At 39.2% G+C, this 23,011-nt stretch overlaps 1 protein-coding gene across 1 annotated transcript in view; it reads left to right on the top strand.

Moving 5' to 3' along the window:
- The window catches only part of adck1 (aarF domain containing kinase 1), a 202,791-nt gene extending 195,873 nt beyond the window's left edge, over nt 1–6,918 (top strand). The window contains exon 10 of the mRNA XM_063007546.1: nt 6,555–6,918. Within this exon, the coding sequence (XP_062863616.1) occupies nt 6,555–6,723 (169 nt within the window). The 3' untranslated portion in view covers nt 6,724–6,918. The remainder of the gene's footprint in view (nt 1–6,554) is intronic.
- Nucleotides 6,919–23,011: the final 16,093 nt, after the last annotated feature.

Genomic DNA, 23,011 nt, shown 5'->3' with positions numbered 1-23,011 from the left:
GTAGCGCAACAATTCGTCTTTTAAGATCCTCAGAGAGTTCTTTGCCATGAGGTGCCATGTTGGAACTTTCAGTGACCAGTATGAGAGAGTGTGAGAGCTGTACTACTAAATTGAACACACCTGCTCCCTATGCACACCTGAGACCTAGTAACACTAACAAATCACATGACATTTTGGAGGGAAAATGACAAGCAGTGCTCAATTTGGACATTTAGGGGTGTAGTCTCTTAGGGGTGTACTCACTTTTGTTGCCGGTGGTTTAGACATTAATGGCTGTATTTTGAGTTATTTTGAGGGAAGAATAAATTTACACTGTTATATAAGCTGCACACAGACTACTTTTCATTGTGTCAAAGTGTCATTTTGTCAGTGTTGTCCCATGAAAAGATATACTTAAATATCTGCAGAAATGTGAGGGGTGTACTCACTTTTGTGATACACTGTATCTATCTATCTATCTATCTATCTATCTATCTATCTATCTATCTATCTATCTATCTATCTATCCATCCATCCATCCATCCATCCATCCATCCATCCATCCATCCATCCATCCATCCATCCATCCATCCATCCATCTATCTATATCTACATAATGCTAAGTAGGCAGAGTCAGCGACATGACAAAGTTTGGCAAAGTTTAAATTATGTTCTATGCAGGAATGAAATTTATAGACAAGCAATTTCCCTCCAGAATTTTTATTTTTAGTGGTAACACGTCTGATCTGCAGTTAAAACTGGGTGGGATGGTATCTTATTTGTGGTCAAATAGTTTTTTTAATACAAACTAATACAAATCATGGCCACCAAAGGTCAGCTTGAGTTTAGAAACACCCACAGGCAATGACGACCATGCTGGCATGAACACAGAGCAACAGGAGGTGAAAAGACGCTGGGTCACTCTGACATACGAATGACCAGAGAGATGCTTACTTTCATGTAGAGCTGGGCGGCACGGTGGCTCAGTGGGTAGCACTGTTGTCTCACAGCAAGAAGGTCCTGGGTTTGATTTCCAGGTGGAGCGATCCTTTCTGTGTGGAGTTTGCATGTTCTCCCCATGTCTGTGTGGGTTCCCTCCCACAGTCCAAAGACGTGCAAGTGAGGTTAATTGGAGATACAAAATTGTCCATGACAAACTTGAACTGATGAATCTTGTGTAACCAGTAACTACCTGACCTGTCATGAATGTAACCAAAGTGTAAAACAAGACGTTACAATCCTAATAAACAAATAAATCATGTAGAGCACTTAGAAAGTTGAATCTAACTGGGAGCTGGTTTATGTTAATAAGCACTTCAGTAGTAATTGCTGTGCTGGTGTTTACAGATGTGTGTTTGTCCCCTGAGAAATGGTCAGAGAGGTCACGTCAGCTTGTTCACTCATCTCAACACATCTTCATCACCATCGAATCCAGTCTCTTTCACAACATCATGAGCAGCTCAGAGTCCCTGCTGAGCATTTAGAGCATCTACGCTCACAAATAGAGTCTTCATTGCTCAATAAAACATGATGAAGTGTTTGGACCGATGTTTTTTTTTGCTGAAGCTCTCCGTGATGTAACGGTGTAACTGAACTCTGTGATGATATTGTATTTTTCACAGCAGTAAGCAGTCAGCTCTCGTATCGATTTATTTGCACCGTTTTAATGAAGAAGCTGGCGATTGTGGGTGAAAATCACTAAAATTCGCGAGGGGCGGATGATTGTACAGTGGGAAGGGAGTGGAATGAAGGAGGCATCCAGTCATGAAACTCAATGTCATCCGCCTCAGCAGCTCTTTATTAAAACCAAATGGCAGCGGAGTGCAGAAGTGCAGAATGCAGATCTAAAATCCATTACTAGCCTCTGTACGCGCCCATGTAGAGAGACATGCTGTCTGCAGTGCAGGGAGGGCAGGAGAGAGTACGAGTGGTATCAGGACATGGCAGGTCTGTCACATTGATTTAGTTTAACATGAAAAATCCTAATGTTTTATGATTGTCATAAGTTTACATTTATTACTCGTGTCACTGACAGCTTAGATAACTGGCATAGTATTCACTTATTCATTTATTCATTTATTCATTCATTCATTTATTTGTTTATTCATTCATTAATGTATTCATTTTTTAGTTCATTTATTCATTCATTTATTTATTTATTTATTTATTCATTAATGTATTTGTTTATTAGTTTATTAATTCATGCATTTATTAATTAGTTTATTAATTCATTCATTTATTCATTCATTCATTTATTTGTTTATTCATTCATTAATGTATTTGTTTATTAGTTCATTCATTCATTTATTAATTAGTTTATTCATTCATTTATTTGTTTATTTATTCATTCATCCATTCTTTTATTTATTTATTATTTCATTCATTCATTTGTTTATTCATTAATTCATTCATTTTTTTATTAATTAATTAATTAATTCAATTATTCGTTTATTCATTAGTTAATTCATTAATTCATTTGTTTATTCATTCAATTATTCATTCATTTTTTAATTAAATAATTAATTAATTCATTCAATTATTTGTTTATTCATTAGTTTATTTGTTTAATAATTCATTCATTTTTTCATTCATACATTCATTAGTTTAATCATTCATTCATTTATCCATTCACTCATTCATTCATTTGTTTATTCATTCATAAATTTCTTTGTTTGATCATTTATAGATTCATTCATTTATTCATTCAATCATTCATTAGTTTATTCATTCATTTATTAATTTGTTTATTTATTAATAATTCCTTAATTAATTAATTTCTTCATTCATTCATTTGTTTGTTTATTCATTCATGTATTTATTTATTATTTATATCATTTATTATTTACATCATTCATTATTTATTTATTCATTCATTTGTTTATTCATTGATTAATTCATTTATTCATTAATTCATTCATTTATTTATTATTTATATATTTATTTATAATTATTTTTTTATTCATTCGTTTATTCATTCATTTGTTTATTCATTCATTTCTTCCTTTATTTATTGTCTGTTTTACTGGGTGAAAGGTAGGAAACACCCCGTCAGGTTGCCAGTCCATCACAAGGCGCGCACACACACACACACACACACACACACACACTCACACTTTGGGCAATTTTTAGTAGCTTCACTTGACTGCAAGTTTTTGGACTTGTGGGAGGAAACCAGAGCACCCAGAGGAAACCCACACGGACACAGAGAACATGTAAACTCCACACAGAAAGGACCCTGGCTGTCCGGTCTGGGAATAGAACCTAGGCCCTTCTTGCTATGAGGAGACAGAAGACTAGATTTGGGCAGTTTGTCTCGTTATTCATGGAAAATCCTTTTAGTCTCTGTCAGATTAGATTTGTTGTTTGAACAATTTGAGCAATTGAGGGTTAAGGGCCTTGCTTAGGGGCCCAACACTGGCAACTTGGCAATGTCTTGGAGGATGTATTTGTTTGATCTTTTGTCCTATCACTATTTTGGTAACTGATATTGTTCCTAATTCTAACACTAAGCCAGTGGCTAGGCAGTTTCGTCCACCCCCTCCTCACATGTTTTACATAGATAGACAGACAGACTGTTGGACCCCTGGGCAAGGCTCTCAACCCTCAATTGCTTAAATTGCATTTAATGATAATTCTAAGTTGCTTTGGATAAAAGCATCTGCTAAATGTCATAAATGCAAAACAAGTAAATATATAGATGAACCTAATTAGCGCTATATAAAATGATTTACAGAAAGCAGCACCAGCGTGTTAGTAAGCATTACGTGTACATGCTGGGTGCTGTCAGTGTGTTTTGTAAAGCAGGTCGGTGTCGGCGTTTATCCTGAGGCGGTTCTGTAAGGTTTAGGAACCAGGTAGATTTGCTTGCAGTGGTGTGAACATGTTGAGACAGCACTAATCCTCGCCGTGCTGCCTGTCATACCGCCGCTCGCTCGCAACACTGCTGCATTCGCACCTCGTCCACAGCAAGTCAACAAGAACTCTGTAAATACAGAAAATATCCAGTGTTGTGAAAAAGTAATTGGCCTCGTTTTATATTTTATTACATACAGTATTTATCACACTGAATAATTTAAGATCATTAAACAAAACCTGATATTACACAGAGGGGACTTGAAGGAAAACACATTCAGTTCTACATTAAGATAGATATTTAAGAAACAAGATCATCCGAATCGTTGCCTATTATAAAAGTAATTGCCCCCTTGGTTACAAAGTGAACCAGTTCATTAAATATAATTGGTAAGCCAGGTTAGCTACCTGAACAGGCAACAGCTACTCATACCTGCAACCTGCAATAAAAATAGCCATACAAATAAAAAATTAAATATAAGGAATATATAAATATAAAGAAAAGAAACTGTTGACAGACTGAAACAAAATACCAAGCATACCATAAGTGGCACAAATATGTGCTTTTCCAATACTGGGCTCAATGCAGTAACACCCCCCATCCAGGGTTTCACTCTGTCCCCTCCCCACCCTCAGACATTAGGTAATCATATGTGTATGTAGATGCCTGACTGGTTGATAGCACCACTAGGGATTCGAACCCCTGCGGTAGTGGACTGGTATAATTTACTAATGTGCCACTATGAACCAAAAAAGAAAAAGAAAAAAAATACAATAAAAACAAGTAATTTAGATTTAGTAAATCTAAAATGTATTATTTAAAGTAAACTTTTAAGTAATTTATAAGAAAAATACATTATACTATGAGGGTTCTTCAAAAAGTCTTCACACTTAATGTTTTTAATATTTAATAAGAATTTCAAAATCAATTTGTCACTTTCCTACATTGTCATCTTTCGATGGATTTTTCCCAGCGTCGTAACCGGGTTTTCAAAAGCGCTGCTTACACAGCATCATCACGTGAAAATCTTCTTCCCCTTAAAGCTTCTTTGAGCGTCCAAAAATGTAGAAATCAGATGAAGCTAAATCCAGACTATAAGCCTCTCTCAGTCTCTCAGACACAATCAGTTACTACTCCTCCCACCCTCACCAATTCCAACCAAAATATAAAACTGCAGAAACTTTTTGAAGATCCCTCGTATTATATAATACAAAAGTTTTAGCTTAAGGAATAATTGAGTAATAATGGGATTGGTCAGTAATGATAGCTGTGACCGTTTAACATGATTTCATACATCATTATCATCAGAAACCTTCTATGCATTTATTAGTTTCCAGGAAGAGCAGGTATACAATTTAAACTTGCAAAACCAATAAATAAGAAATTAAGACTGAAGTTTAATAAAGCTGTTTTTATTATAAAATCAGTGTTACGTATGGAGCATTAGTTTGAGCTCAGTGTGATGAATGGACAGCCTTTTCCAGACCAGGTTCTGTGGTGTAATGAAGTGGACGCGTCCTGGAGAGTCACGCTGGGTTTCCACTAGCTGTCACTGTCAGGCACACAAGCTTCTCCCAGCATGCTCTTAATAATTCATCAGCTCCTCCTGAGCTTCCACTGAATCCTCAATGTCCAACTGATGAAATATTGAACACGACTTTTTCAACCAACGACCAGTTATGCAATCCAGCTCAGGGATGGCCCGTAACCCAAACCCTGACCGTGTGCACCGAGAGAGAGAGTGCTGTATGTTCGAGTGTGAGAAAATGTGATATGATGAAGCAGAAGGGAAGGAAATGTAGAAATGTGTGGTCAAGCTTGCTCTGGTTTCCAGTGTCTCGCTGCAGTTTCTTCTCTGCTCGTGCCGTGTCAACTCACTGCTCTTCAACCGGAGTTTAGACGAATGATCCAGACTGAAGGACATTTCAAACCTGCTTTCATGTCTCATCCCTCCTGCGTGGAAAGCCACATGTACACTACACTGCCAAAAGTATTTGGACAATTGAGCATGACCTCGCAGGACATACCATTTCAAAAACAAATAGAATAATACAGTGACATCTGTGACTTTAAAGTATGTTGGTAAAAATGTGTGCCCATTCAGTCAAAAGAGCATTAGTATGGCTGGGCACAAATGTTGGTCAAGAAAGCCTCAGTTGATGTTCCAGTTCATTCCAAAGCTGTTCAGTAGGGCTGAGCTCAGGACTCTGTGCAGGACACTGGACTTTCTTTAAACCAGGCTTTTCTTCAAAAAAGCCGTCTTTATAGAACTTGCTTTGTGAACAAAGGCACAGTCATTCTGGAACAGGAAAGGGCCTTCCTTAAACTGTTGCTGCAAAGTTGGAAGCATATGATTTCCTAATTTATTACACCTGTTAACAATTATGGTGAAAACACATGAATTAATTGAATTAATAATAAATTATTTGACGTGTCCCAATACATTTGTTCATATACTGTATGTATGTGAACAAGGGCAGTTGTAGCCTAGTGGTAAAGGTACTTGACCAGAAATTGAAAGGTTACTGGTTCAAGCCCCACCACTCCCAAGTTGCCACTGTTAGGCCCTTGAGCAAGGCCCTTAACCCTCAATTGCTCAGACAGTATACTGTTACAGTACTGTAAGTTGCTTTCTTTTTTCTGTCTGTCTTTCTTGTCTGTCTGACCTTCTTGTCTGTCTGACTTTCTTTCTTGTTTGTTTGACTTTCTCTCTTTTTTCCAGGTATAAGAAGAGTAAGACCAAATCCAGGGTCACGAGGCTGCAGATCACCCTATCAGAAGCTGTTTCTTTGTGGCAGATCAGCCTGTATGAGCTCATGCTGTGGATCCGGAGCTCAATGTTGGCAAGATGGATTTCATCTGTGCTCAGCTGTTTGCCTTCTCCACACTGAGAGAGTGAAAATATGGACCAACTCGCTGCCGACCACACCTCCTGTCTGCGCCGAGAACAAATGATATAAAACTTGATATAACTTGATATAAGTTTTAAGTCACATACACATCAGATATGGATCATGTTGTAAGAAAAGTCATGTGATTTCCTGTGAATTTACAATGGTTAGTTTATTATAAATACCACATTTCATAAAGGTCTGAGCTCTGTGGGTTTTACCTCAAGTTAGAAGGAAATAAGTTTTGGTTTTGATATTAAGTCTTAAAGAGGCTGCATCAAACTCAATCACTTACTCAACCGCTTATCCAGTTAGGGTCTAGGGGGGGTGCTGGAGCCTATCCCAGCTTTTCAATGGGCGCAAGGCACACAGTAACACCCTGGACGGGTGGACGCCAGTCCATCGCAGGGCAGACACACACATACACACACCCATTCACCTATAGGGCAATTCAGTGTCTCCAATTAACCTGACTGCATGTTTTTGAACTGTGGGAGGAACTGGAGCTCCCGGAGGAAACCCACGCAGACACAAGGAGAACATGCAAACTCCACACAGAAAGGACCCGGACCGCCATGCCTGGGGATCAAACCCAGGACCTTCTTGCTGTGAGGCGACAGTGCTACCCACTGAACCACCGTGCTGCCCCAAACTTAATCAATGTAGTTTTTGTTGTGTTTTTCAGGATAATATTCCATTACTGTATTTATTTTACATGACAAGTTTGGAAGCAAAAGGTAGTACTGTAGTAATAATGTAAAATGTATTTGTACAGTGCTTTGTACAATAAACATCAAAGAAACTTCAAAAATCCAGGTACAAAACACTCTAATGAGCAAGCTTAAGATGAGAAGTGGTGAGGGAAAACTCCCTAAATCTTATATAATCTTATTGGCAATTTCCACATGTCCAAAATAGTACCAAAACGGGTTCAAACTTTTATTTTCTCTTCAATTCTGTGTGGGTTTGCTTCCACATTTCACCCCTCTTTCTCCCTTTTAGCGCATCCAATTGCCTGATTGCGTCATGCTTTCTCTCCACTAATGCCGATCTCCCGCTCTGATTGAGGAGAACGTAGCTAACCCACGCCCCCTCCTACATGTGGGCAGCAGCCGTATGCATTTTGCCACCTTTGCCACTTTGACGAGTGCAATGCGGATCACCACTGTATACGCAGAGACACGCCCTGACAGCACTCTTTTCCCATCTCTGTGCAGGCGCCATCAATCAGCCAGCAGAGGTTGTAATTGTATCAGTTACGAGAGAGCTCTATCCGGCTTAATATTTCACCCCTATATGAACAACAGGCCAATCGTTGTTCATATAGTCGCTCAGCCCAGCCGGATGCCAGAGCTGAGACTCGATACAATGTATTCGAGATCCCAGCTCTGGTGTTCCAGCGTGTGTTTGTATCGCTGCGCCACCTAATGTGGCTAATCTTAATTGATTCTTGGTGTGAGTAACTGTCTAAATAAATACGTTTGTGGTGCTCTGAGGTTCCTCCTAACTGACAGTCATCTGCACCTCATTGAGTGCTAATTCGCTCCAGGTGGAAGTGTTCCTATTTATTATAGTTTCTTTCTCACAGATTTGCCAGCTCCTCACTTGACAGCCTGCTTTCTCTGGAACCGTAATGCTGGGCTCGACTCGGTCTGGTTTTCTGCTAGTTTTTTTTTTCCAAGAATTGTGTGATCACAGGCCGCTAGAGCAGGCTGTCATATTGGGACAACCAGTTCTCAGTTCTGCACTATCCCTAGTCTGTCCACGTTCCCCTTTGTGGGCTGCAGATGTTTTTTGTCTTTCATTTGTTTCATTTTGTTTTGTTTCTTTTGTTTTTTATTTGCTACTGTCCCCTTTTTGTTTGTGGCTTTTTAGCCACAGTATTGTTCTACCCTGTTGTTTGGTTCTTTTTTTTTTTATTTAAATTTACATTTACATGCTCTTATCCAGAGTGACGTACAGAAGGGCTTCCACAGTAAACATTTCCCTACTCTGGTTTAAGTAAACAGTCCAAGGATACAAATCTGCTGAAACCAGGTGAGGCATGACCCACCCCGTAGTACAGATTACATTACCAAACAAGGCGATCTGAGGTGAGTGTGTAATTATTTAAGGTTTGTTCACTGCAGTACTGGAGTCTATAAGCTATTTTTATTTATTACCAATACCATAGCCATTGGGGGACACTTTTGTGCACTCTTTCTGCCTGTCTTAGGCCCAGATAAATTGTAGGTTTGCATTAGGCAGGGCATCCGGCATAAAAACTGTGCAGTATAAAAATACTGGACAAATGATTAATTATAGGTACCTGTAGCAGGAGCAGCTGAATGGATTCATTAGTTTTTTAGCTGAATTTATGTGCATTTATGTGCTAAATTTATTTACATGTTTCTCTGAGTCTAATGTTTCTGTATAATTGCCATCTAACCTTTTTTTAAAAGGTATATTAAATTAAACAATATCAAATAAATCAAGTATATCAAATAAAACTAAAACCTGTGGTTTGAGTTTTATTTGTTGCTCAAGCTGTTGGAACTGAACATTTTAACTGGGATTGCGAATAGATTGCATGTAAACAAATGCTCGAATGTATAATCGTATATTAACACTGGGCAAGCCGTAGCCTAGTGGTTAGGTTACTGGACTAGTAATCAGAAGGTTGCTGGTTCAAGCTCCACTACTTCCAGGTTCCTGCTATTGGGTCCTTGGGCAAGGCCCTTAACCCTCAATTGCTCAGACTGTATACTGTAACTGGAATGTAAGTCACTTTGGACAAAAGCGTTTGCTAAATGCCGAAAATGTAAATGTTAACACTGTCTACTTTAAACATAATATTATATGAGATCCTGTTTAATTATAGATGCTTCGTGCATTCTGAACAGAATGTTCTTGCATTACACACGGCCAATATCCGTGTCACCAACAGAATACAGTGGACTCAGTAAAATACAGTGGACCCTCACAAATTCATTTAAAATGAAAGACTGAAATATCTTACAATTAATTAAATCTGAAAGAATTTGGACCTTTTTCTGTGGCTCTCCAAATTGTGGTCAGCTGCATCCTGTTTGCTAGATGTGTTTACATCTCAGCTGGATTTTGAATTTGAATTAATTGTACACAGTTCAAGCCACATTTGGATCTTTAGGTGCCCACAATTTACACTGAATTGTCAAGAGAAAAAAACAAACTAAACATTCTGTGGATCTCCATGATCAAATTCTGGCAAGGCTCAGATCAAAAGAAGAAGAAGAATATCTTTATTTGTCATATATACAGATACACACATGTACAGTACAATAAAATGCTTTTTTCATGTATTCCAGTTCATTGGAAACTGCAGTCAGAGTGCAGGATCAGCCCCTGGAGGAGAGAGGGTTAAGGGCCTTGCTCCAGAGAAAGTGTGTTTTGCTTGCTTTTTATGCACAATTTTTGGGAATTTTCCAACTGTGGGACTAATAAAGGATTATCTTATCTTCATGCCATTCAGACAATCACTTCTGTTTAGATGCCTGACTGGCTGATAGAGCCACTGAGATTTGAGCCCTAGATTCTAGAAGTAGTAGGATATGAATAATGAATGTAAAAATGTGTAAATCTGTAAATAATATTATTTGAATTTGGAAAGGCACAAAAAGAGACAGACTTTTGTGCCCAAAGGTTAACCAGCTTAGTGTGTTGTGCCTTATTTAATATTTTCCATGCAGTTTGTAGTGACCAGATAGATAGATAGATAGATAGATAGATAGATAGATAGATAGATAGATAGATAGATAGATAGATAGATAGATAGATAGATAGATAGATAGATAGATAGATTTATTGATCCCGAAGGAAATTAAAGTCCCAGTAGCATTATACTGTACATCAAATACACACTATAGAAATTCAACAATATAAATAAATAAAAAAACAGCACAAACATAACCAAAATTGAAGGTAAACTGAGTTTTACATATATTGAATAACATATATTGAATAACTACAGAGCCGTTATTAATGATGAGGATGGATTGAGTGTAAATAAACAAATGGAATGGAATTAAAAGTGCAGGAAGGTGCAGTTTCAAGTATACAATAGATATAAATTAAATATTAAATATAAAGTGATGTGACGAGTATTGCATATTGATTATAGCCATATTCAATATAGCCATATTTATATATACATCAACATACATATGCATGTGTATGAATATACTTAAGTACACATATATACATGTAGGGCCCTCCGTCCTTAGTGTTAATGCAGGACTGCACATTAATACATTGGTTGATTTTTAAATAACCACAACTGTTTATTAAAGCAATCCAGGTTGTCCACAGATGAACTGTTTTGTTTGTTTGTTTGTTTTATTTACTTTTTTTGATCAGCTTAACTTGCCCCAACTGAGACCCCCTCCTGGAGACGCAGTTGGATTTGGCTGAAATGTCTCGTCCACATATTATTTAAAAATGGAAATGTCATAATTTAAAATGTTTTCTGTTTGTTATTTATTCCATGTCTCACAAAGGTCACACAGTGGTAAAGCTCCTGAGTGTCCTAAGAACTTAGGTTCAATCCTCATCTCCAGTGACTGCCTGTAAAAAACCTTAACAGGTTCTCTGTGTTTCTGCAGGGCTTTTGTTTCATGTGCTCTAATTCTGTAATGACATGTAGCATGTGGATTAGATGATTTAAATAGCTTATTTATGTAAGTGAGTGAACAAAGATGTACAGTATGTGTGTTGCCCAACAATTGATTGGCTCTATTATCAGAGTGTTTATTTTGCCGTGCATAAAGAAATAGTGTTTCTGAATGGCTAGACCAAAGAGTTTAGTGAAAATAAAAAGTTTTAATGAATTTTCCCTGTACATATAAAACCCTGACTCTTAAAATGCATCAACACCCAGTGTTGACTATAATGCTGCCTCCCAGAGTGCCACTGTTCAGGAGTTGAAGTCCAAACAGCTCGTAGTTGGCTAAAGCACTGACCCAAGGCTAAGTCTGAATCCATTAAACTCTCTCTTTTTGCTTTTGTGTCCCTGATAAGTCTCCTCAGGTCAGAGCACAGTGTTGGATGGCACGAGCTGGTCGCCCCTCTAAGCCCAAAGGCAGCAGCAACAGCAGCAGGCAGCCAGACAACTCAGAGAGAGAGAGACACCTCAGGCGGAGCTGCCATGATGGACGTTCTTATCTGCTCAACAGGTTTTAGCACCAAATAGCTTTTTACACAGACAGGGTGTCGCGTTCTGCTGTACGGCTGAAATGAAACTGCAGAGACCTGGCTTCACGCTTCATAGTACCTATACCACTGAGTGATAATAATGTCTAGCAGAAACCAGCGAGGAAGAGACAGTTCACATGGAGGCTGAGGCCTCACCAAGCCTCCCAACCAAAAAAAGTAAATAGGAATATATGTAACAAAACAATTAGATAAGAAGTGTCTTATGTACATAATAAGTCTGTCTGAAATCCTAGTGAGCTGCCTTGCTGCCTACTGCCTACCTGAGCAGCTGCCTCAGTAGAGAGGATCCTAATAAGACATCAAACTCATAAGACAGATTATTTAGACGCTCTAGTTAGACAGCGATTATGCCGATTACGTCAACACAGTTTCAGCTTACTAAGCTAACACAGTTAGCCTCAGGCCATTCAAACCAACGGGCTGAGGCGACACAACCCGCTAGCACGCCAGCTAAAGTCTCCCTCTGTGTACAGAAAATGCCTAAACTGTCCCTGACGAGCCCGAATTTACAAATAAATGACACTTGTACACCTTTATACTAATTAAAAATCAATGAAAATGTATTTACATTTAAAAAGAACTCCGTTGGTTGCTCCACATTCGTCCGCCATATTTGTCATTTTTTGTGAGAAAAGTTGTGCCACACTGAATGCTCTGAGGAAGCATCGGACGCTCCCTTGTCAATCAGTCAGATTATCACTTAGAATTGAGGCACCTCAGTCATCAGCATTTTAAGAAATTTTTAAGAATTTAGACATGCCTTCTTCTCGGGAGTGTAGGATAATGTAAAATGCATCTATGTAGAGAGATCACTAGGTTTCCAGACACATCCCCAGTATCCACGTTAAACTCACTGTATCAGTCTGTACAGGGTTAGAGAAGAGCTGTTGTGTCCCATAAAACACTCTATATACTAAACAGTGTGCTACATTAGATTTTATCCAATGACACTGTATAGGCTTTTGTGTGCCGATTGAGACACAGCCCTCCATTTGAAGCTCAAGCAGTATCCACTCTTTTCTGTGTGCAGCCTAATAAAGTGAGTTTTGGATATTCTAGCCAAATATTTCATGCTGAGTTACTGGATGCATTCTATAAACAGAGTTACATTGATTAAATGACAGATTATAAGAAAGTGTATTAATTGAACAGTAGAGTATCTTTGGTTACGTAAGGAATCCTGCTTGATTCAAACTGACACTTAGATTTTGATGGCAGGAGACGGCTGCCCAGATGTATACACATGACGGTACTGTGTATCGGACACTTTTCTGTGTTAAAAAGTGTTTCTGTGTTCCCTCTCACTCCAGCTAAAGGGACACGGAGAGATTAAGCTTTGCTATGTGGGGCAAGTGATTTTTGGGGCAATTGGATTGCGTATCCAGACTTAATGACAGACAAAATGCAGTGAGATTACTGAACGCTGCTGCCATACAGTGAGGGTTTGATTACTCAGCACCTGTAACTTTGGAAGTCCAGAAAGACCATGTGTGTTCTTCCTTTTTTATTTTGTGATCTCAAGATAACATGTTTTTCTCTTGTGATCAAAATTGTTTTTTTTTTCATGATGTCAAGATTATGTCGACGAACGCTGTGTACACTCCACCAAAGTTGGTAAATCAATTAGCATCCTTGTTAGCATTCCTATTTGTTCTAGATCCAAGTGTGTATATAGCTTAGTCTAATCCTTGTCATACCTGCTGACATTAGTTTAGCAGTTAGCATTAAAGTAGCTTAGCCTTAGCTTAGTTTTTGTTGTTCAATGTGCTAAATCTATAAAGCACATGTTCTTGTGTGTGCTCCTCTTTTTATTTGTATCTTAAACATTTCTAAAAATAAAATAAAATCCAAATAATAGCCTTTTAGATGTTTTTACATGATTGCATTGTCCACATCTATTAACCACAGCATGATTATTGACACACACAAGCACTCTGAATATTTACAGGCATAAATACAATTCTAAATCTAACTGTAGACACTATTTTCCTTCTAGACCACATGCTATCCTGAATATGCAAAAGCTTTCTCAGAGCCCTGACTGCAGCCCCACCGAACAGCTCTGGAATAAACTGGAACATCAATGAGGTTTTGTTGACCGACATCAGTGCCCAGACATACAAATCCTCTTTTGACTGAACGACATACTCCACGACAAACACAGTCATGGACAATATTGCATCTTCAGTTAACCTCACTTGCACCTCTTTGTACTGTGGGAGGAAACTGGAGCTCCTGGAGGGAACCCATGCAGACACGGAGAGAACGTGCAAACTCCACACAGAAAAGACCTGGTCTGCTCCAACTGGGAATAGTACAGTGAAAAAGTACAGTTGAGAAAGTATGTACAATGAGAAAGTACAGTTACATGGCAAACAGATTTCCTCTTTTTTTAAAAGCAGACAGAAACGTACTGAAACTATTTTCAACCATTTTATCAGCTAGGACTATCAGTAGCGACGTCAGGATGATGAATCTATTGTAGCACGACTTCTGTTACTGTACGTACAAGCTGCTAATGTATTCAGCACATATGTCACGTATCATCTGGCCAGCTGTGCTATCAGCAACATAATCCTCAGCTTTAGCTGAAGGAAGAGCAAACGCAGTGCGAGTAAATTAAACGCCACAATCAATTGCCCCACATAGCAAAGCTTAATCTTTCCGTGTCCCATTAGCTGGAGTGAGAGGGAACACACTCACCCTGTACTGCAGCTGACTCGGGCGAACACCGAAAATCTGCTGCGTTTTTTATTAAACACAGAAAAGTGTCGGGTATACCATCAGCGTGTGGACGCATCTGGGCAGCCGTCTCGTATCATCAAGAATATACTTTACATAAAACAAGATCTAAGTGTCAGTTTGAATCAGACAGGATTCCTCACAGAACCATAGGTGCTCCGGTAGAAAAATAATCATATTTAAATTAAAATATTTAATATTGTGAAGATGTGTTTTCCCCAGAATGCTTTCACTGTGTGTCAGTTTCAAACCGTGATCCCTGGATGCACATTCACCCCCTGAACCTTTCTTGTCAGTGTGAGGCAGGTTCATTAGTGCTCCTGTTATTTTCCTAATTATTGCTCTAATAGTGGATGTGTGGCTATTTTTATAGCAGCTGCCTGATTTATAAAGGTCAAAACTAACCTGATTTTAATAGTGTTTTGCTAATCATCCCCATGTTGATGAATGACTGAGGTCATTTGACCTCTGTGTTATCTGTAAATAGACACAGTGTTTCAGGAAGTCATGGATGTTGCTTAAGAGCTACTATACACTCAGCTGAAATTTGTAGGTACTTTGTGGCCAATTTATTAAAAACAGGTCCATAGGGTGGCGCGGTGGCCTCACAGCAAGAAGGTCCTGTGTTCGATTCCCAGGTGGAGCGGTCCAGGTCCTTTCTGTGTGGAGTTTGCATGTGGAGTTTCCTGTGTCTGTGTGTGTTTCTTCAAGGTGTCCAGCTTATTCTCACAAGTCTAAAGACATGCAATCAGGTCAACTGGAGGTACTAAAATTGTCCAAAATGTATATGCGTGTGTGTGTCTACCCTGTGATGGACTGGTGACCTGTCCAGGGTGTTTCCGGTCTTTTGCCCAATAAATCAGACCCACCGCAACCTGGACCAGGATGAAGTTGTGGTGCAGCAGTGTTGTTTGTACTGTTAATCAATTTAGTGTCAATGCTAATAGAAGTAAAAGAAATGATTATAGGAAATAAAACAGCTCTAGTTTCTAACTGTACACCAACAATGAGTGCTAACAGGCTGTGTGTTTCTAATAAAGGGGCCAAGTACAAATGTTTAAACTGTACTTTAAACCCCAACAACACTGCTGCACCTGCTACATTCATACCCGATCAACACGCTACCATGTCATTATCATGTTAGCGCCATTGCTGGTGGCTCGATGGGTAGCATTGTGGCCTCACAGCTAGACGGTCCTGGCTTCGATTCTCAGGTGGAGCAGTCCAGGTCCTTTCTGTAAGGAGTTTGCATGTTCTCCCCATGTCTGTGTGGGTTTCCTTTAGGAGCTCCGGTTTCCTCCCACGCAAGTGCAAGTGAGGTGAACTAGATATACAAAATTGTCAATGACTGTGTTTGACATTAAACTTGTGAACTGATGAATCTTGTGTAACCAGTAACTACCTGTCCTGTTACAAATGTGTATAATGCATGACATTAAAATCCTAATAATTTAAATAAATAAATAGTGCCATTGCAGTGCTGAGTATGGTCCACCACCAACCCATCATCTGGTCAGATGTGGGTCTCAGGAGGGTTCAAAAAATGATTGATAAATGGGGTTCAATGGGGTGACAAAGTATACAGAGCAACAGATGGGCTACACTCAGTAATTGTATACCCACAAAATTCATCTGTGTGCTAGGCTTATAAAATAATCAGTGGATGATTGTACCGCATAGGTGTTCCTAATAAAGTGCTCAGTGACCGCAATAGCTTGGTATAAAATGGTTTTATGGTTTTATTTATTTATCCATTCATTTATTTTCTCTATTTACTGCAACCAGGTGCCAGTTCAATACAGGGCAGCACACACTTACCCATTCACCTGTTTCCTTACACTCAGAGGCAGTCCCGACTCACCAATACATCTACTGCATGTATTCAGGAGGTGAGAGGACCCGACTGACCTGAACCCAATTAAAAGTGAGGTGAGCTGAATTAGTGTTTGCAGTACGTTGTGTTGTCCTTATTGCCGGCGCGCTTGCATTCAGACAGCGTTCCGACTGCAGAGGAACATTTTTTTTGTTTTCTGACAGTTTGGGGTTAGAAATCAGAACCGGTGCTTTGCTGAGCGCGGCTCTGGATTTAAAGCAGCCGTAAGAGACATTTTTAGTGCAGTTATATTATTGTGTTTGGGTCACATACGGCTTTAGTCCACATGTTTGAGACGTTAAAGCCCAACAGTTGAGATGGAGATTAACTAACTAATAACTAAGCACAATTTGAACAGTTATGCACATTTTTATTGCAAGAACATGTTTACCAATAAAAACATTCATAAAATTATGATAAAATTATTAAATCTAAATTATTTGTAGAAAGCCAGCCAGTGCCTATATAGAGTTGTTAACAGCTCCCATCTTTCAGCCAGTTATTCAAAATGACAAGTCTGTTCACATTATCTGACAAAAGTGAGGATCTATTCCTGTTCATAACCCTGCCACTGAAAACAGGTGCTCATAATATAAACCATTTCTAAATGCAACACCAGTGGCGTAACTAGGAGCTCATGGGCACCAGTGCAAAAAAAACTTTTGGCCTCCTCAACAAATTGCATATGCTGATAGCTGATCAGAATGAATTGAAAGTGCTCACTCAGAAGTTACACTTCAAGTCCAAATTCCTGCCTCTAACGACAGTTAGTCTAATAATAACGACCTGGCGAGTGCAGCCAATGGGGGGGCAGTGAGGTGAGTGGTTGAGTTCATGTCGTGGAGGACCCCCGCCCCCCCTGTAGTTACGCCCCTGTGCAACATAACGTCATGTCGACCCACATCGTTAACTATGTTAAAGTGTTCATACAGTCCATTGCGATCCATTTAACACCAGTGTTTATAATGTTCCTACGACATGTACGACAGTTCATGCGCTTTACATCCAAATTCATCCAAAATTTAGTTGTCTGAGTTCATTTTGCCTTTAACGCGTATCTGTGCGCTCAGACGCCTGACGAGACAAATGCGGCTTTGACCAAAGATGATATTAAAGCGTCAATTAATAACTGTAATTTTATCTAGTAATGATTTCTCACGCTTTTTGAAAATGATTATTTAAAATACCCGATATTTCACAATATGTAGCAGCAGCAGCTCGAGTAATTTGTAACTGGAAAAGAGCCGTGTTATCTCTACAGTATAAATACAATGTTGCTGTGTTAAAGCAGTGCAAATTACCACAGAGATACATATTTATGTGGCCCAATAAAAAAAATTTTATAAAAATTTTGAAATTCGATAAAAAAATTTTATCGCGATTACAATTGTATCTCGTTAATCACGTTAATTGACACGATTAACGACTGCCCTACCTTTTAGCAATAGATGTGGCTGAAACATATGCATATACTCTTGGCCATTTAGGGATAAATAGCAAAAAAAAGTTTTTTGTTCAGTATTTTTAACATAAGTAAGTGTTTACTTAAGTACTTCTGTAAGTCTGTGGGATAAGACAGACCTGTATTGCCTGTATTTGTTAGTGAAAACATCTAGAAGCAAGAACAGCTCAGCCCCAAAGCCACACAAGTCCAAAATTCTGTCACTGGTTGTAGCACACAGTAAATAAACGAATGGTTTTAAATGAACTTGTACAGCAATGCCAGTACTAAACTTTTCCCTTGAGCTTTAGGGGTCAGGTTTACATGTTACAGCAGCCTCACACAAGTACTGTATCTGTAAAATGTGGTGCTTAGATGTTCGGATAAAAGGCTTTTACTGAACTCACTGGTGGGAGATCAGATAGAGATTTCCAGTGTGTGTGTGTGTGTGTGTGTGTGTGTGTGTGTGTGTGTGTGTGTGTGTGTGTTGGGGAGCGGCACACAGAGGCATTACCTTTACCCTACAATCCTCAGCTGGAGGATCATACACTTTGTAAATGGGTTCACAGGGGAACAGGAAATTACAAGTGTGGTCTTACAGATAGGACAAAACACACACACACACACACACACACACACACACACACACACACGAGATCCTGTTAATTTAACCAATTATTATTATGGACAAGCATCTCCAGCAAACTGTACAAAAGCTATTATGTTCATTTATTCTTCATTTTATTAACTACTGGTGAAATAAGTAAAATTATTTATAGTGAGTCTGTATGAAGACATAGATTAAATTTATTTAATGGTTTACACACTTTGGTTACATTCATGACAGGACAGGTAGTTACTGCTTACACAAGGTTCATCAGTTAAAGTTAAATATCAAACACAGTCATGGACAATTTTGTATCTCCAATTCACCTCACTTGCACGTCTTTGTACTGTGGGAGGAAACCGGAGCACCCGGAGGAAACCCACACAAACACGGGGATAATATGCAAACTTCACACAGAAAGGACCCGGACCACTCCACCTGGGAATCGAACCCAGGACCTTCTTGCTGTGAGGCGACAGTTTTATCCACCAAGCCACTGCACCACCAGGATTAGATTTACTACTGCTATCTATACACACTAAACACTGAGCTAAGCTACTCGATTAGCTTGACTAGATTAGGGGAGAAAATTGGGGGGAAAAGGCTGGAAAAATAGAAAAAAAAAAATAAGACAAGAATGAGGCAAAAAGCAGCAGAGCAACAGTACATGATACGGTACAATGTTGGGCAACATGAAACCAAAGTCCAGGGGTATAAAATGAGCAGCGATGACTGGTTTTAATTGTGCAGCCGAGGGTGGGTCCAGTTTTGTCTCATGATTGTGATAGCGAGACGTGACAACTTGATCCTGATTGTGGTTGCGGTGTGTATGACATTACTGGAAACACTGGGTGCACTGCAGGAACACATCCTATAAAGGTCACCATTCCATTGCAGAACAACACTTATATGCACATTAAATCGTTCACTTATGTAGAGGTGATTTGGGCGGCACGGTGGCTCGGTGGGTAGCACTGTCACCTCACAGCAAGAAGGTCCTGGGTTCGATTCTTAGGTGGAGCAGTTTGGGTCCTTTCTGTGTGGAGTTTGCATGTTCTCCCTGTGTCTGGGTTTCCTTCAGGAGCTCCAGTTTCCTCCCACAGTACAAGTGAGGTGAACTGGAGATACAAAATTGTCTGTGACTGTGTTTGACACAGTCAACCAGTAACTACCTGTACTGTCATCAATATAACCAAAGTGTGTAAAACATGATGTTAAAATCAATCAATCTACCCTCTGCATGTTTCTGAGAGATTGGAGAGACCAGAGTACATGAAGGAAATCCTCACAGACACGACAATGACATGTCAAATAAATAAAGGATATTATTTGTTTTAATGATTTATTTCTTCCTCTTTAGAGTTGAACTGTAAGGTTCAGTACCACGCAGAAACACAAGGTGCGAGGCAGGAATTCTCCCACAACAGCGTGCCAACTCCCACCATCATCACTCCACCAAATTTTAAGGTGTTAATTATTACTGTAACAACAATGCTAGTCAGAGTCTGATTTACCTGCAGTTGTAAGAAAGACTAAAGCTTATAGAGGAAAAACATCACGGGAAACTAAAAATAACAAGACTCAGAGAGTCGGTGTGTGTGAGAGTGAGGTGTTCCCAGGTCTATTTTGGGTACAGTGGAAAGCTCATTTATTTAAAACTGTAATATTCAGTGATAGGAGAACATGGTGATTTCCAGCTGTGCAGGTGAAACATGCTGCTGTTTTTTTATATATACACTTATTCATGCTCAATAAGAAACTAATCTGGCCTAGAAATGTATTTATTTATGGATTTTCTAGTTCTAATGCTAACATACAAATCCCTCAGTGGTCCTGTCCCGGTCTATTTATCACAACTTTTACAGCCCTACACTCCTGCATGATCTCTTAGGTCCTCGGATAGTGGTCTCTTGTCTGTTCCAAAATTCAGATTAGTTACTGTTGGTGGCAGATCATTCAGTGTTATGGAACCCAAGCTGTGGAATGCAAACCACAAACTCTCTGCCTTTGCTCTTAATTTTCTTCTTTTAAAATTTAGTTAAAAGCTGCTCAGGTGGTGCAGCGGTAAAACACGCTAGCACACCAGAGCTGGGATTTCGAACACATCGTTTCGAATCTGTGCTCTGCCATTTGGCTGGGCTGGGCGGCTACATGAACAACAATTGGCTGTTGTTTGCACAGAGAGGAAAGCCGGATCAGGGCTCCCCATAACTGACCTCTACTGGCTGATTGAAAGCGCCTGCGCAAAGTCAAGGAATAATGCGTTGATCATGGTGTGGCTCTCCGTACACAAAGCTGATCTGCATATGAACTCGCCTTGTGCAGGTGAAAAGATGCAGTCAGTACTGCACACGTGTCAGAGGGGGGCATGTTTCAGTTGCGAAGCTCCTCAGTCAGCAGTGGAGGGTTGTATCGGTAGAGGGGAACGGAGAAAAGGGGGGGGCATTGCAAAATAAAAAACAGTTTAAAACCTACTTTTTCTCTCAGTACTTCCTTCCTCCTCCTCTGTCCTAAGTATTTTTTTTTCTCACCATTTGGTATGTAAAGTGACCCTGGTAAAAAGAAAAGTGCTATATAAATGCAACTTATTATTGTTATTATTATTTTACCTGGAACTTGGATTTGCTATTGATGACTTTATTATACAATAATGAGCCGATAAGATAAGATAGGAGCCTTAGACCGGTTAGATTAGACAGTCTTTTTTTATAACTAGGGCCCTGGTAAATTCACGGTAAAATGTGCTTCATTTTACAGACCTTGTTTTTCAAACATCAGATTTTTAAAGAAAGGAGCCACATTTCATGGCAGTCACTAAATAACACTTATTAATTGAATGATAGAATCAATTGAAGCTACAATATGCAGCACAGCTACCTTAATGCATGCATAAATACTCATCCGTGTTTTGACACCCCCCCCCCCCCCCCCTGAGTCCACAGAATCAGTTGGGAGTTGTCCAAAGCATAATACTTTACTGGTTTGTTCTTAATGTGCAGCACAGAGAGATCATCACGTGTGTAGAGAAGCACACTTTTCCACTGATTATGGAATCCCCAAAGGTACAATTAAAAATTACCAGCTCACTAAAGCACAGAAAAGTCTGTTACACTAACTTAATTATGATGCCATATGATTGCTAGGGCATATCATACACTATGAAAATGAAAAAATGTTAAATTGCTGAACACAAACTTTAAATGTTGACTTTCACAGGATATATAAATAAATAAACGTATATAAAAGTTATATGAACAGTTTTAACAAGTGTAGACAAATGAACAGTAATGGAGTACAATGATCACAGTATTTTAGGGCAGTGATAGCTTAGTGGTTAAGGTAATGGACTAGTAATCAGAAGGTTGCCGGTTCAAGCTGCCACTGTTGGGCCCCTGAGCAAGGCCCTTAACTCCCAACTGCTCAAAATTGTGTTCAATTCATAACTGTAAGTGGCTTTGGATAAAAGCGTCTGCTAAATGCTGAAAATGTAAATGTAAAAAATGTATTGCACATTGTGTGTTGGAGCAGGTTCACTTTAAGGAAGTGCAGATATGAGACCTGATTATTTATTGTGATTGTCTGGTGTGCTGCTGGCACGGTGCTAATTGTTTTGAAGTCTACGTTCTAAAAAGTGTATATAGCATCACCTAATTCATACCAGTCGTGCATAATCAAAAATCTATTAAACATTGAACTGATGATAGTTACACATTGAACATGTTACATGCAGCAGATATGTTCAGCATAAAGACCTGAGTGTCTTTCATGAGGGCCAAATAGTGAGTACTCACCACTGTGGTCTGAGGAGGGACAAACTGTTGGGCAGCCAAGACTCACTGATGCCAAAGGACGTAAAAGGTATGGCATCTGGTATGGATCAACAGATTGCAGATCATTTTGATACTAGCAATAAGGTGAATGGTTCACACCACCCAGTGCATCGAACCCTTCAGTTTTCCCCAGGTTATGAACTGGCAACTTGTCCAGGGTGTTTTCTGCCTTTCGCCCAGTAAACCCAGTAAACTGGACCCATGGCAACCCTGACCAGGATAAAACGGTGATAAACCAGACAATGAATAAATTAATAAATATTTTAACTATACACAACTGATGTTTTAAACAGCAGACAGCAGGACTAATGACCCGAATTAAATAATAAGCTGCATTTAGTCTTTATACCAGAGCGTCTGCAGAAATGTACAGAGCATCATTAAAGCACAATGCTGTATCTATTTCTCTTAATGTGATCTCATCTCAGAACGCTTCACCGGTGTACCATTGATCGTCCAGAGTGGCCTAATTAAAGAAGAGCTCGCTTAGGCAAAGCCTTATAATGCAGGCACACAAGCATTAATTAGAGTTAAATGAAATACATTGTCTCTCAGATCCTCAGGAG

The sequence above is a fragment of the Trichomycterus rosablanca genome, chromosome 13, assembly GCF_030014385.1.
Source record: "Trichomycterus rosablanca isolate fTriRos1 chromosome 13, fTriRos1.hap1, whole genome shotgun sequence".
In the NCBI taxonomy this organism is placed as follows: domain Eukaryota; kingdom Metazoa; phylum Chordata; class Actinopteri; order Siluriformes; family Trichomycteridae; genus Trichomycterus; species Trichomycterus rosablanca.
Note: the sequence above shows the minus strand (reverse complement) of the source record. Positions and strands in the feature narration are given on the sequence as shown.